We start from the raw sequence: 16,827 nt of genomic DNA, 5'->3' as shown, positions 1-16,827 counted from the left end.
CTCCGTGTCTGTTATATATCAGAAGCCTGTCCTTCAGAGATGGATGCTGGTTCGTGTCTGTCACATGTGTTTTCGTGAATTGTTGTATTATGAATTAAGACCATTTTTACATCAATTGAATTGTTTCATATCGGGACGTTTAATAGCATGATGTACGATATGTTTTTATCTCTTTGTTGTAGGCCGTACAGTTACACATTTTTGTTTAATTTTTTTTTATCTTTGTTTCATTTGCAATTAATTAACATCACATCATTTCATATATAATTATAATTTTCGTTTGATCTTATCTAGGAATAATCAATCGATACCTGTTTTAGGAGTATTAGTCTCATAGTTGAAACCGTATTCCATCGGTTGTTTATTCCTATCTTATTTTATCGTCTTATACATGTTATATCTACTAGTATAAGAAAGATGTTGCACTATTGTTTTCTCTCGAAACTTTACAAATGATCTGGACGCAATAAATAGATCCTGATGGAATATCTGCGAAATATTACAGTAACAGACTAAATCAGATAAGTCAACTTTAAAATTTTAATGTACAAAACAATATTCATAAAGTTTTGTCAATAAATTATTTTATATTTTTCTTGTCAGTGCTTTGATAGCCTGCTATATGATTTAAATAAAAATAAGAAGATTTGGGTTGATTAGAGAACAATTGACACATAATGACATAGATAGATAGACGACTATCCCACAAGCAAAAAACCCTAAATGTAAAAATATTAGAGCATACACTACAAGCACGAAAACATGGAAACACATTATACTGCATTCACACAGCACGAGTAACATACATTGCCTTTGTTCATTGTTGAAGGTCTTACGGTGACCTATAGTTGTTAATGTCTGTGTGATTTTGGTATCTTGTTGACAGTTGTCTCATTGGCAATCACACCACATCTTACTTTTTATATACTTGCAGTAAAAATAGAATAGGTAGATTGGGAGTGATTGCCATGTTTGTTTTTGTTATTGTTAAAGGCAGTAATTTTCTCTTACAATTGCTTTCATCAGATTCAATTGATATTTAGTAGCTAGTTTTCTCATTGGCAAGCACACCTCATCGATCTCCTTATTCTTATATATAATTTCCGTTGTCTTTCTATTTAGGACATAGCAATCTACTCCTGCATTTGGAGTATACATTTCATAGTTGATACCCTATTCCAAAAATATTCTATATACAAAAAGAAGATGTGGTATAAAGGCCAATGAAACAACTCTCAACAAGAGACCACAATGACACAGAAAATAACAATTATAGGTCACCGTATGGTCTTCAACAATGAGCAAAGCCCATACCGCATTGTCAGCTACTAAAGGCCCCAAAATGAGTAAAACATTTTATACGAGACAACTAACGGCCTAATTTATGTATTTACACCACTGGGTCAGCCCACTGCTGGTGGACGTTTCGTCCCCGAGGGTAATACCACCACAGTAGTCAGCACTTCGGTGTTGACATGAATATCGATTATATGGCCATTTTTTTTTTTTTTTTTTTATAAATTTCCTGTTTACAAAACTTTTTTTCGAAAAACTAAGGATTATCATATCCCTGGCATAGATTTATATCACCGTATATGGCACAACTTTTTTGCAACCTTGCGTCCTTTATGCTCTTCAACTTTGTACTTATTTGGCTTTATAACTAGTTTGATCTGATCGTCACTGATAAGACTTATTTATACTGCACTCGTTCTATTTGCGCAGTCAAAATGCGTTGACTGTATATTTCTATGTCATATACAGTCACTGACCCGATATCACTTTTCCTCTTGAATATTTAAATAGAAGTTGCCGAAATCATATTTAATTAATTATACGACCTCTTCAACATGGTCTGGTTTCCAATGCAGACAACGATGCGTGGAACGACTGAAACTTGTTTCTTTTACAATTATTAGAAAAAAATATTTTATTTGTTAATATTTTTTGTTTGCAACCTATAAATCATAATTTTTTATGCTTATTGTTGATATTTTAGTCCATACTCAAACGATTTCGTTCACCATCGATTGTGGGTTCCAACAGGTGATGTACATTTCATTATGCTGTATATTTCTTCGAAATGATGATATAAAGGCTTTTTAAAGGGGGAATTTCGCGAATATTTAAATCAAATAAATAACATTAACGCAATAAACAACAATATTTTTTTTAGATTGCAGTATAAAGACAATAATAGTGCATTGACTAGACATATCAACGATATAAGATGGATTTTAGAAACAAACAAGCACATTAAAAATAAAAATAAGAAGATGTGGTGTGATTGGCAATAATATAGCTCACTACCAGAGACCAAATAACAGAGAAATTAACAACTATACAGCATTCAACAATAAGCAAATCCCATATAGTCAGCTATAAAAGGCCCAAAAATGTCACTTGTTAAGCAAATCAAACGAGAAAACTAACGCATTATTTTTGTAGATAAGTTAGATAAATTTTAGACACTAAACAATCATCTATAAATGCCGTGATTCGTTTGCAGCGTTTATAACTTCTATGGACAAATCTTCTGAAATACACAACATGGTAAAAGTTAGTCCATATCTCATGTTTATTCTACAATCAATACATAAAGCTACATTTAATGATACCAGAATGTTGAATTAAAATCATATGGTTAGAAAATATTTGTCACTGTATAAAGCATAATATTGTCTGACTAGTTCTTTTAATATCATTACTTTTAAATAAAGATAGAAATTATAATCCATTCTAATCAAATATCTATCAAACCTGAAAATGACTCATCACTAAAGCGTTAATTCAGATATAACTGTATTGTGTTAGAATATTGACCTCTGCGAAGCGTGTGTTTTACTGTCGATTATTGATTATTAATAGAACCAAGTTTTTAACAAGTTATAATTAAGCATATTAACCCCTTAAGACGTTGAATATACTGTTTATCAAAGAGGACTGCTTATATTTTTTTAGCCAAGAATAAAAAGAGTTGTTAAAGTCATATATTGTAATATTCTGTCATACTTACCCTTGGAAATTCGCAAACGTATGACGCAAGATCTGTACAGGGTATTGGTCCAAAAATCCAAAACACATCGATCAAAGGAGCTATTATCAAACAATCATCAGTAAGAGTACCCGCAGCAAATACGTCAAGTATTACTGCAAAAAAAGAAGTTTATATTGCATCTGTAATATCATAAAAACGACGTAATATATATTAACTAAAATAAAATAAAATAAGGATATTCTGAGAATAATCAACTCAAGAACGTACATTAATGTTTATGTGTCGCAACTCTTAACTGAAAAGACAGAAGTAAGATCGATAAAAATACAGTAAAATATATCCTGATATTGTTGCATTATATGCTTTAGCAATTCATTTTAAATTGTTCGCCCATAAAAGAAAAACATTTTAGATGTCGTATTTCTTCTTGAACCCGGATCGTTTACTTTCATACAATTACGGACACTTATTAATACCAAAGTTTTATACGTCGGTTGCTTTCCATTCGTTAAGTCCATTACTTCTGACGGATATATTTGATAACCGAATAGACTCGGAATACAGTGTATGAAACTATGAAGACCCCTAATATCGAAATGCGATTAATAACTGTTTAAAACTATGATCCTGTGAATCACAAAGGAGTAGGTCCGGTAAGGGCCGATTTCGGCCTCAAATTTCAATTTCATCCGATGAGTGATTTTGGAAAGTGTTTAAACACTTAAGTGTCCATTTCAGTTGATTCAATTAGTTTTTGTGAGAGATTTTAACTAATTTGATAATTTTAAAAGGCTCCGTTTCAAGCTTAAATATGAAAATCTATCAAAGAGGGACGAACGATACCAGAGGGACAGTCAAACTCATAAATCGAAAATAAACTGACAACGCCAAGGATAAAAATGAAAAGGACAAACAGACAAACAATAATACACTTGACACAACATAGAAAACTCAAGAATAAATTACACGAACCCCACCAAAAACTAAGGGTGATCTCAGGCGCTCCGGAAGGGTAAGCGGATCCTGTTTCACATGTGGCACCCGTCGTATTGCTTATGAGATAACAAATCCGGTAGGTCAAATTCATGAAAGGGAAGAGGATTGTAGTTACGATGTAAGGAACATATCGGATATCATTTGTGAAACGGTTATTTCATAACGGTCAACCAACTCGTGATGGCGTCGTAAAATTTTCGAAGAGATGATTTCAACTTCACCATTTGGAACTCTTGATTTAATAGCTTCCTTGTGAGCAACAACCCTCTGTCAAGAAAATCATGATAGGAAATGCAAGCACGAGAATATCGTATCAATTGGGAGATATATACACCGTATGCAGGTGCTGCTGTAATGTTGCTTTTCAGAAATGGAAAGTTCACAATTGGAAAGCTGAAATCATCTCTTTTGTCGTAAACTTTATCAAATATGCCAAAAAATGTCACTTTTTAGATATTTTTTTTTTGTGAAAAATGAAAGTGGCCGCATCTGTGTTCATCCTCAACCTTTATATATGTTATGTACAATCATCAAATACAATTTACATTTCAATATTAAGAATGAACACAAATGTTACCACTTTAATTTCAGACGGAAACTGTCATAAATTTAACTAAAATGCTAAAACTGGGAAGATTTCAGTTACTTAGCATGACTTAATGATGGTAGTACCCGATATGTGTGCATTGTTTTGTCAAAAACAGCCCATATTTATGTAGCAGAAGCATTCTACGTTCCAATAATTAACTAAAAGTTTACATTTTATCAATTTTGTAAAACTGCTTTATTTTGGGGCCAAAAAAGGGTCTTACTGGACCTACTCCTTTCAAATTTGAGTGTATTTGAATTCATGAGTGAGCATTATCGAATATAAGCGTCAGAAACAAAATAAAGAATTTGTCTATGTAAGATTTGTAAATGTTCTTATGTTTGTGGTTAATACCATGTATCATGTGTATGGTTCATAAAATGTGCGGCAGATGCACATATATGACTATTTGTATTGCCATATACTCTGTACTATTTGTATGAAGAAACTTAAACGCCAAACTAGTCAAAATAATAAGATTCAAACTGAGTTAATTCCGCAAGTCCTACATAAAAACACTTAATTATTATAATTTCTTAAACTCCGTGTTTCTTTTTTCATTTAAGATATTGTTTTAAATACTATGGTTGTCAATCAAAGCAAAAAATGCATAATAAAAAATTAAAAGCAAATTGATTTTAAACTGGTTCATGCTTATGTTACATTGTGTTAGTATATACAATTATTTTAGTTGTCTAAGATTTTATTGTTACTTCCAAATGGTATATTCTCCTGATCATAAACCAATTCCGTGTTGTCTATTTCGAATACAAACTTTCCATTACTGTCCTTTTTCCCACCAGACCACAAGGGATCACCTCGAGCTACAAAAACGATGAAATTGTGATACGTTCTTAGGGAAGATTACATATATCAAGTAAATTAAAATCTTCCGCAGATTACAAAATCACAAAAATAACAAAGCAATGGGAATATACAAAATCTGAATCTGTATGTTGTCAGTTGTAGTTTATATTTCAAAAGATTTAAAATATTTAAATTTGTCAAAATCTGCTTTAAATTGCAAAAAACTTTTGAAATATTGTCCTGTCAGTTTAATGTTCTTTTACGGAAGAATATTATTCTAAATGGTTGATCTCTAACACTCTGTAAAAGTTTGTTCTGAATGGTCGATCTCTAACACTCTGTCAATGATTAGTCTGAATGGTCGATCTCTAACACTCTGTCATTGATTAGTCTAAATAGTCGATCTCTAACACTCTGTCAATGATTAGTCTGAATGGTTGATCACTAACACTCTGTCTATGATTATTCTGAATGGTCGATCTCTAACACTCTGTCAATGATTAGTCTGCATGGTCGATCTCTAACACTCTATCAATGATTAGTCTGAATGGTTGATCTCTAACACTCTGTCAATGATTAGTCAGAAAGGTCGATCTCTAACACTCTGTCAGTGTTTATTCTGAATGGTAGATCTCTAACACTCTGTCTTATTAGTCTGAATGGTCGATCTCTAACACTCTGTCTGATTAGTCTGAATGGTCGATCTCTAACACTCTGTCAATGATTATTCTGAATGGTTGATCTCTAACACTCTGTCAATTTTTATTCTGAATGGTTAATATCTAACACTCTGTCAATGTTTATTCTGAATGGTCGATCTCTTACACTCTGTCAATAATTAGTTTGAATGGTAGATCTCTAACACTCTGTCAATGATTAGTCTGAATGGTTGATCTCTGACACTCTGTCAATGATTATTCTGAATGGTTGATCTGTAACATTCTGTCAATGTTTATTCTGAATTGTTGATCTCTAACACTCTGTCAATGATTAGTCTGAATGGTTGATCTCTGACACTCTGTCAATGATTATTCTGAATGGTTGATCTGTAACACTCTGTCAATGATTAGTCTGAATGGTCGATCTCTAACACTCTGTAAATGATTAGTATGAATGGTTGATCTCTAATTCTCTGTAAATGATTAGTCTGAATGGTTGATCTCTAACACTCTGTCAATTTTTATTCTGAATGGTTAATATCTAACACTCTGTCAATGTTTATTCTGAATGGTCGATCTCTAACACTCTGTCAATAATTAGTTTGAATGGTAGATCTCTAACACTCTGTCATTGATTAGTCTGAATGGTTGATCTCTGACACTCTGTCAATGATTATTCTGAATGGTTGATCTGTAACATTCTGTCACTGTTTATTCTGAATTGTTGATCTCTAACACTCTGTCAATGTTTATTCTGAATGGTTGATCTCTAACACTCTGTCAATGATTAGTCTGAATGGTTGATCGCTAACACTCTGTCAATGATTAGTCTGAATGGTTGATCTGTAACATTCTGTCAATGTTTATTCTGAATGGTTGATCGCTAACACTCTGTCAATGATTAGTCTGAATGGTCGATCTCTAACACTCTGTCAATGATTAGTCTGAATGGTTGATCTCTGACACTCTGTCAATGTTTATAATGAATGGTTGATCTCTAACACTCTGTCAATGATTAGTCTGAATGGTTGATCTGTAACTCTCTGTCAATGATTATTCTGAATGGTTGATCTCTAACACTCTGTCACTGATTATTCTGAATGGTTAATCTCTAACACTCTGTCAATGTTTATAATGAATGGTTGATCTCTAACACTCTGTCAATGATTAGTCTGAATGGTTGATCTGTAACATGCTGTCAATGATTAGTCTGAATGGTTGATCTGTAACACTCTGTCAATGATTATTCTGAATGGTTGATATCTAACACTCTGTCAATGATTATTCTGAATGGTTGATCTCTTACTCTCTGTCAATGATTTGTCTGAATAGTAGATCTCTAACACTCTGTCAATGATTAGTCTGAATAGTAGATCTCTAACACTCTGTCAATCATTAGTTTGAATGGTAGATCTCTAACACTCTGTCAATGATTAGTCTGAATGGTTAATCTCTAACACTCTGTCAATGTTTTTTTTGAACGGTCGATCTCTAACACTCTGTAAATGATTAGTCTGAATGGTCGATCTCTAACATTCTGTCAATGTTTATTCTGAATGGTCGATCTCTAACTGTCTGTCAATGATTAGTCTGAATAGTCGATTTCGAACACTCTGTCAATGATAAGTCTGAATGGTTGATCTCTAACACTCTGTCAATGTTTAATGTGAATGGTTAACCTCTAACACTCTGTTAATGATTAGTCTGAATGGTCGATCTCTAGCACTCTGTCAATGATTAGTCTGAATGGTTGATCTCTAACACTCTGTCAATGATTATTCTAAAAAGTTGATTGATTTAACTCTCTGTCAATGATTAGTCTGAATGGTTGATCTCTAACACTCTGTCAACGATTATTCTAAAAAGTTGATTGATTTAACTCTTTGTCAATGATTAGTCTGAATGGTTGATCTCTAACACTCTGTCAATGATTTGTCTAAATGGTTGATTGATTTAACTCTTTGTCAATGATTAGTCTGAATGGTTGATCTCTAACACTGTGTCAATGATTTGTCTAAATGGTCAATCTCTAACACTCTGTCAATGATTAGTCTGAATGTTCGATCTATAACACTCTGTCAATGATTTGTCTAAATGGTCGATATCTAACAGTCTGTCAATGATTAGTCTGAATAGTCGATCTCTAACACTCTGTCAATGATTAGTCTGAATGGTTGATCTCTGACACTCTGTCAATGATTATTCTGAATGGTTGATCTCTAACACTCTGTCAATGTTTATTCTGAATGGTTGATCTCTAACACTCTGTCAATGTTTATTCTGAATGGTCGATCTCTAACCCTCTGTCAATAATAAGCCTGAATATTTAATCTCTAACACTCTGTCAGTGTTTATTGTGAATGGTCGATCTCTAACACTCTGTAAATGATTAGTCTGACTGGTTAATCTCTAATTCTCTGTGAATGATTAGTCTGAATGGTTAATCTCTAACACTCTGTCAATGATTAGTCTGAATTGTTAATCTCTAACACTCTGTAAATGTTTATTCTGAATGTTCGATCTATAACACTCTGTCAATGATTTGTCTAAATGGTCGATATCTAACACTCTGTCAACGATTAGTCAGAAAGGTCGATCTCTAACACTCTGTCTGATTAGTCTGAATGGTTGATCTCTATCACTGTGTCAATGATTATTCTGAATGGTTGATCTCTAACACTCTGTCAATGATTATTCTAAAAAGTTGATTGATTTAACTCTCTGTCAATGATTAGTCTGAATGGTTGATCTCTAACACTCTGTCAATGTTTATTCTGAATGATAGGTCTCTAACACTCTGTACATGATTAGTCTGAATGGTAGATCTCTAACACTCTGTCAATGATTAGTCTGAATGGTAGATCTCTAACACTCTGTCAATGATTAGTCTGAATGGTAGATCTCTAACACTCTGTCAATGATTAGTCTGAATGGTAGATCTCTAACACTCTGTCAATTATTAGTCTGAATGGTAGATCTCTAACACTCTGTCAATGATTAGTCTGAATGGTAGATCTCTAACACTCTGTCAATGATTAGTCTGAATGGTCGATCTCTAACACTCTGTCAATGATTAGTCTGAATGGTAGATCTCTAACACTCTGTCAATGATTAGTCTAAATGGTCAATCTCTAACACTCTGTCAATTATTATTCTGAATGGTTGATCTCTAACACTCTGTCAATGTTTATTTTAAAAAGTTGATTGATTTAACTCTCTGTCAATGATTAGTCTGAATGGTTGATCTCTAACACTCTGTAAATGATTAGTATGAATGGTTGATCTCTAATTCTCTGTAAATGATTAGTCTGAATGGTTGATCTCTAACACTCTGTCAATTTTTATTCTGAATGGTTAATATCTAACACTCTGTCAATGTTTATTCTGAATGGTCGATCTCTAACACTCTGTCAATAATTAGTTTGAATGGTAGATCTCTAACACTCTGTCAATGATTAGTCTGAATGGTTGATCTCTGACACTCTGTCAATGATTATTCTGAATGGTTGATCTGTAACATTCTGTCACTGTTTATTCTGAATTGTTGATCTCTAACACTCTGTCAATGTTTATTCTGAATGGTTGATCTCTAACACTCTGTCAATGATTAGTCTGAATGGTTGATCGCTAACACTCTGTCAATGATTAGTCTGAATGGTTGATCTGTAACATTCTGTCAATGTTTATTCTGAATGGTTGATCGCTAACACTCTGTCAATGATTAGTCTGAATGGTAGATCTCTAACACTTTGTCAATGATTAGTCTGAATGGTCGATCTCTGACACTCTGTCAATGATTATTCTGAATGGTTAATCTCTAACACTCTGTCAATGTTTATAATGAATGGTTGATCTCTAACACTCTGTCAATGATTAGTCTGAATAGTAGATCTCTAACACTCTGTCAATCATTAGTTTGAATGGTAGATCTCTAACACTCTGTCAATGATTAGTCTGAATGGTTAATCTCTAACACTCTGTCAATGTTTTTTTTGAACGGTCGATCTCTAACACTCTGTAAATGATTAGTCTGAATAATCGATCTCTAACATTCTGTCAATGTTTATTCTGAATGGTCGATCTCTAACTGTCTGTCAATGATTAGTCTGAATAGTCGATCTCTAACACTCTGTCAATTATTAGTCTGAATGGTTGATCTCTAACACTCTGTCAATGTTTAATGTGAATGGTTAACCTCTAACACTCTGTTAATGATTAGTCTGAATGGTCGATCTCTAGCACTCTGTCAATGATTAGTCTGAATGGTTGATCTCTAACACTCTGTCAATGATTAGTCTGAATGGTTGATCTCTAACACTCTGTCAATGATTAGTCTGAATGGTTGATCTCTAACACTCTGTCAATGATTATTCTAAAAAGTTGATTGATTTAACTCTCTGTCAATGATTAGTCTGAATGGTTGATCTCTAACACTCTGTCAACGATTATTCTAAAAAGTTGATTGATTTAACTCTTTGTCAATGATTAGTCTGAATGGTTGATCTCTAACACTCTGTCAATGATTTGTCTAAATGGTTGATTGATTTAACTCTTTGTCAATGATTAGTCTGAATGGTTGATCTCTAACACTCTGTCAATGATTTGTCTAAATGGTCAATCTCTAACACTCTGTCAATGATTAGTCTGAATGTTCGATCTATAACACTCTGTCAATAATTTGTCTAAATGGTCGATATCTAACAGTCTGTCAATGATTAGTCTGAATAGTCGATCTCTAACACTCTGTCAATGATTAGTCTGAATGGTTGATCTCTGACACTCTGTCAATGATTATTCTGAATGGTTGATCTCTAACACTCTGTCAATGTTTATTCTGAATGGTCGATCTCTAACACTCTGTTAATGATTAGTCTGAATGGTAGATCTCTAACACTCTGTCAATGATTAGTCTGAATGGTTGATCTCTAACACTCTGTCAATGATTAGTCTAAATGGTTAATCTCTAACACTCTGTCAATGATTAGTCTGAATGGTCGATCTCTAACACTCTGTCAATGATTAGTCTGAATGGTTGATCTCTAACACTCTGTCAATGTTTATTCTGAATGGTCGATCTCTAACACTCTGTCAATGATTAGTCTGAATGGTCAATCTCTAACACTCTGTCAATGATTAGTCTAAATGGTTAATCTCTAACACTCTGTCAATGATTAGTCTGAATGGTTGATCTCTAACACTCTGTCAATGATTAGTCTGAATGGTAGATCTCTAACACTCTGTCAATGATTAGTCTGAATGGTAGATCTCTAACACTCTGTCAATGATTAGTCTGAATGGTCGACCTCTAACACTCTGTCAATGATTATTCTGAATGGTTGATCTCTAACACTCTGTCAATGTTTATTTTAAAAAGTTGATTGATTTAACTCTCTGTCAATGATTAGTCTGAATGGTTGATCTCTAACACTCTGTCAATGATTAGGAGGATGAAATCACTATCTCTTGACATTGACAGTGCCGGATGAAACCCTTATAAAAAACATTTACATTTCTATGGATTTTGAACTGGTTCTAACAGTTGTACTCTCACACTGTTATTGACAGTTTTATCTTCGGATCTGTTTGTTGAAAGCTTTATGAATTTTCTTTTTAATTTAGTCACATGATCACATGATAAATGGGACACATTCATCATTATAATATGCATTCGCTAACCTTTCATCGTTAAAAAAATAAAAAAATAATATTGACTTTTTACTAACCAATACTAAATCTATTCCTTACAGCAACCGCTTCCTTCTTAGTGTTTGCATTCCACAAGAATGCACCAGGGGTCATGGAACATGTCCTCTGAAATGGAGGAAGTAAACATAAAACATGTTGAAAAAATATTTATTACAGTACAATATATTCGGTTTGCATAAAGCAAAACTTCTTTCATCGTTGTTCAATTTGACATCCGTTATGTCAATAGCCCTGTTTCAGTGAGTGCGTCCACCTCATATATCTCATTAAAGTTAAGATTAAGGATACCGTCCAAACTTGAAGGTTTGCTAAATATCTGTATTTTTTTCCAGAAAGTAGACATACTCTTAAACGATTTCTAACTAAAATCTTTGATAAACTTGATAATTTCAACTCCCAAATTATCAATATAATGTGTCTTAGCAGTACTATACCACTGCATCAATCGTCAAGTGTATACATATCTCATTGATTCCTGGCTGTCGTGCATGTTCATACAATTTGGACTTAATAAGCTTGTTACGCTTTTCACACAAACAATGCTCAAATAAGGAACTAACATAACCGCTACACACGTTTTACGATCACCACCACGTTTTTATTGACCATTACAATATGTTTAGATCTTTAACACACAGTCTTAGATAGTCAAATATCAGAACGCGTCCATTGTGTTATGTTACCAATTGTGTCAGATTCATTCTTGTGACATATTCACGGCTTTGAATGCGTTTCCCTCAGTTTTAGTTTGTAACCCCGATTATGTTTTTTGTCCATCGATTTACGAGTTTTGAACAGCGGTATACTACTGTTGCCTTTATTTGATTGAGTAGTTTTGTATTGACGTAACAGTAGACTCAAAGTCGATGTTTTCACTGTCGTCGCAAAATTACCACTTTTGTTAGAGAACAATTATCGGAAAGTATTTTTCACAAGACAACAAAATGTTGGACCTATTTGAAATATTCCAATATCTATTTTAAACTAAGTAGCGAGTTTACATTTCTGTTATATCCAATTTTACTCACTCTAGCTTCATCCCAGGATTTTCGATTTTCATTTCCGCTATACAGGTAACAATTCGGACTAACATTTTCGTCAGGAAGCAACATATACTCAGGAGGACAACTTGTTGGAACACAAGGTGCTATTAATATGACAAAATTATTTTTTGAAGTATTAAAACAATAAGAAACATAAATAAAGATATCGTGAAAACGTTAAGCACACTCAGGGTTTAAAGCTTAATTTTTATAACAAATGCTTTTAATCTTTTTTTACGACAAAGTATAGGCAAAAGATATAATACAAGGGACGTAAAGATTTAAAGTGTTGCAAATTTTATAACAAATGCTTTTAATCTTTTTTTTACGACAAAGGATAGGCACAATATATAATACAAGGGACGTAAAGATTTAAAGTGTTGAAAATAAGCCGACAACGCTATTGTAAAGAAGATAAAAAAAAACATAATATAAAAACAAACAAAGAAAACTAAATTATAAAAAGGAAGATAGGATATGATTGCCAATGAGACAACTGTCCACAAGAGACCAAAATGACACAGACATTAACAATTATAGGTCACCGTACGGCCTTCAACAATGAGCAAAGCCCATACCACATAGTTAGCTATAAAAGGCCCCGATAAGACAATGTAAAATAAAGTCTAATCAACAAGAACCCAATAAAAACCTAGGTCTGATTTAATCCGAATGGTTGTGTTTTTATTCATATAACTTCCTATTCTAAAATATTCCTTAGTTAAAACAAACATGTCGACAAGGAAAACAAAAAAATATAAGGAGAGGCATATGATCAAAAATTGATAGACAAGAATACAACAAAATACCATAGAACAGTAACACAATACCGGGATTTATAAGTTCCGCGACATGTCAAAAAGTTGTGACTAAACATTGTCAAAACAATAAAGGTTAATACTTTAAAATTTCAAAGACAAAGTAAAGACCACTACAACACAATACAAAATGTTAAGACGACACCCAACGTTATATCCTAGAGTCTATATTTCAAGACCACCATGTATTAGTTATGAAGTTGATACGGAAGACGTTCTTTGAAATAACTCTAGTTCATCAATTTTCTGCTGAGACATTGGTGGCATTTTATAAAGTTTGCCTGGCAGCTACTATCTCTTCAAGACCAAAAAAGTTATTAAATGTTTATCCAATTGCAATTAAAGTTGATATATTGTTACTAAATGTGAAAAAAAGGATAATTTCAAAACTAAAATCGTCTCTTTTGTCTTAGATTTTAGTACTGAGATGACCACTTATGTCAAATTCGAAGTATAAGTAAAACAAAATAGGTGGAGGAACCCGTGTTTGTTATACCTTTAAATTATATATATAAATGTAACCAAATCAGAAAGGTTTCTGAGTCTCAAATGTTTTAACCAGTACTAGATATTCATGAAATAAAATCTAACCATACGATAGACGAAACACAACAATACAAGTCGAAATAAGATACACGAATGATGTATAGACGATGATGTTAGGTTATATGAACGCTACCTTAATATACAGTAGTACAGATATGTCCTAGCATTGTATGAACTATTCTAGCATGTTGGGAGCACTGTTTGTGCAACAACGAGATAATGAAAATGTTAAAAACGTTCTACTTTCGGAAACTGTATCATTGACTGAGCAAGGACAGTTCAAGGTACTTTTACTTCCAATTTTATACCAATTCATTTTGAGGGAGGCATTTGTAAAAGAGAGGCTGACGACAAAACCAAGTGGTATTTAAACTTGTAAGTCCAAAAAAATAACAATGTCAAGACAAATAAAACATTAACAATCATAAAGACAAACAAACATTACACACCATACAATATAGAAAATTAAAGACGTAGTAACACGAAAGTGTTGTGTTGCTTACAATGTAAGTGCCTACTTTAAAAGAGGCGGATATACATATTCAAATGTATTTGCAATAAATCTGATTGACAATGCAAATTTACTATCTATAGCAATGTTTGTGTATGATTTCTATAGACGCACCAGAAATGTATTACCAAAATAATTCAAGTGTATATCGCACTGAGGACAATATAATACTACATAAAGGGTAACAAGATAGAAATAATAAAACGTTTCCATCTATTAACATTCACTTAAAGATAGATAACTGTGTTGTCAACAATACGTACTGTTTGTTGTTGTCGTTGGTGAGGATTGGGTTGTTGGAGGTAAAGTTACATCACATTGACAATTGCAATTTACAGCAGTTGTTGTACTAGGACTCGTCATTCCCATCGTAGCGATCACAGAAACAATAAGAAAGAGAGGAAATAATTGTAGGAGAGATTCTAAACCATTTCCTGTACCAGGACCTACAGTGGATTAAGAAGAAATAAGATTACATGACAAATAATATATATATATTCAATCGACTTAGATAACATTCTGCATTAGGTAAATGCCTCTTCTCGTTTTCACAGATGATTTATTTCGATCTTACAAGTTTAAATTTATATCAAAATTCTAAAAGATATGTCGTTCAATAGCTTTCACAGGGAAATAATGATTGGAAATTCAAGCTCTAAAATATCGTCCGAGCAAAGATGTATGTACTCTACTGGAATGAATGCAAACTGTTTGAAATAATTGAAGTATTTTTTTATGATTTGAATCATAAGTGATTATTTGGAGGCGTGGTCATTCTACACCCTTTGTAAACATGCAATAGAATATAAGAACATATCATAGTCAGGAATACTTGACATTGATAGTAGTAATTCATTTTTGAAGACATTTCTTCAATAATAACAAAATTTACCCCCTGCATCGAATCTGTCTTCAATAAAAAGGAAATCTTGCTGTTCTCCTTGCTCTTGGGGCTGGAATACAACGCATCCACATTGTGGGAAGAAAAATATAACTAAAACTGAAATAATAAGCTAGAAAAAGAAGAAAAAAAACGTTATTTGGTAATTAAGCTGTATTGGTGTCTTGTTTGATATCAGATACGATTGGTTTTAACGTATTTTGACATTATGTGACATGTCAAACTTCTTTCCGGAACTTGTCTCCCTAAAATCTTTAGCAGTGAGTCGCAGACTGATTGAGGTGACTATATCGATTAGAACACTCGATAAAGACATAATGCTTGTAATAATGACATATCATGTCTTTGTCTGATTATCCAAAATAATCAAGTCGTTATGTTACGATCACTACAGAAGGCACAGAACTATTACAGTTAGCGTCTTTTCAAAAACGATAGACTTATCTGCCGTATGAAAAAAATCGCTCATCCTTTGATTTTACACGTTAATTGTGAATTAAATAATGAGAATTTATTCTTACTTTTCATTAAAATATTGAAAAACACTGTAAGTGAAAATATTTTACTTAGCAAACTAGCATTAACCCCTTATTTTAGATATTTTAAAATAACGTAACAAAAAACCTTGTTAAAATCCCCAACAAAAACAATGTCCAAAACGACCACAAGATGACGAAACCTAAGAGCACATTCAACAAAACACTGCACATAAATTAAACACCGATTAAGTAGAAATAAGAAGATGTGGTATCAGTGCCGATGATACAACTCTTCATTGAAGTCATAGTTTGTAAAAGTAAACCATTATAGGTCAAAGTAAGGCCCTTAACACTGAACCTTGGCATGTAATGCATGTTTTCAAGGAGGGAAGGTCAACTTAAAATTAACCCGAACGTTTTTTCAATATTGATTTCCTGGCAGCAACATATATTATCTGAATATTTACTACAAACAAAAATAATTGGATGATTAAGAGCATACGATACAGTTTTGATTCCATATTGAAATTTTGCTGACAATTTGCATATAGGCTATTTTTTGCCTGATTAAATCAAATATATGTAATAAAAAAATATACCTTCATATGCTACTTTTTTTTAGTAAAATGAGGTCGAAATTTTAAACATTTGCTCAAAATTCGGATTTGTGGACGTAATTTTCCTTTCGACAGAAATACATAACCTTTTTGCATTAAAAGATAATCACAAGCTGTTTTTTGTTAAAGTATTTGTAAATTCTGTTTTATATAAATG

At 32.7% G+C, this 16,827-nt stretch overlaps 1 protein-coding gene across 1 annotated transcript; it reads right to left on the bottom strand.

The window, feature by feature from the left end:
* Positions 1 to 5,270: 5,270 nt before the first annotated feature.
* Positions 5,271 to 15,115, bottom strand: LOC143043821 (uncharacterized). Its single transcript, XM_076215999.1, has 4 exons — positions 14,937 to 15,115; positions 12,784 to 12,902; positions 11,773 to 11,860; positions 5,271 to 5,407 (listed from the first exon to the last, which is right to left on the bottom strand). The coding sequence occupies exons 1-4, from the start codon at positions 15,040 to 15,042 to the stop codon at positions 5,271 to 5,273; spliced, it is 450 nt and encodes a 149-aa protein (XP_076072114.1). The 5' UTR covers positions 15,043 to 15,115.
* Positions 15,116 to 16,827: the final 1,712 nt, after the last annotated feature.

This window comes from Mytilus galloprovincialis, chromosome 8 (assembly GCF_965363235.1).
Source record: "Mytilus galloprovincialis chromosome 8, xbMytGall1.hap1.1, whole genome shotgun sequence".
Classification (NCBI taxonomy): domain Eukaryota; kingdom Metazoa; phylum Mollusca; class Bivalvia; order Mytilida; family Mytilidae; genus Mytilus; species Mytilus galloprovincialis.
This window is presented reverse-complemented; position numbering and strand designations above follow the sequence as displayed.

Bases quoted from the DNA above. Each gene is read 5' to 3' on its own strand.
- LOC143043821 (XM_076215999.1), bottom strand. From the start codon at position 15,042: ATGGGAATGACGAGTCCTAGTACAACAACTGCTGTAAATTGCAATTGT. The intron at 11,861-12,783 runs GTGAGTAAAATT...CCTCCATTTCAG, and splicing joins AATCCTGGGATGAAGCTAGA to AGGACATGTTCCATGACCCC. The intron at 5,408-11,772 runs GTTAGTAAAAAG...TCGTTTTTGTAG, and splicing joins AAGGAATAGATTTAGTATTG to CTCGAGGTGATCCCTTGTGG.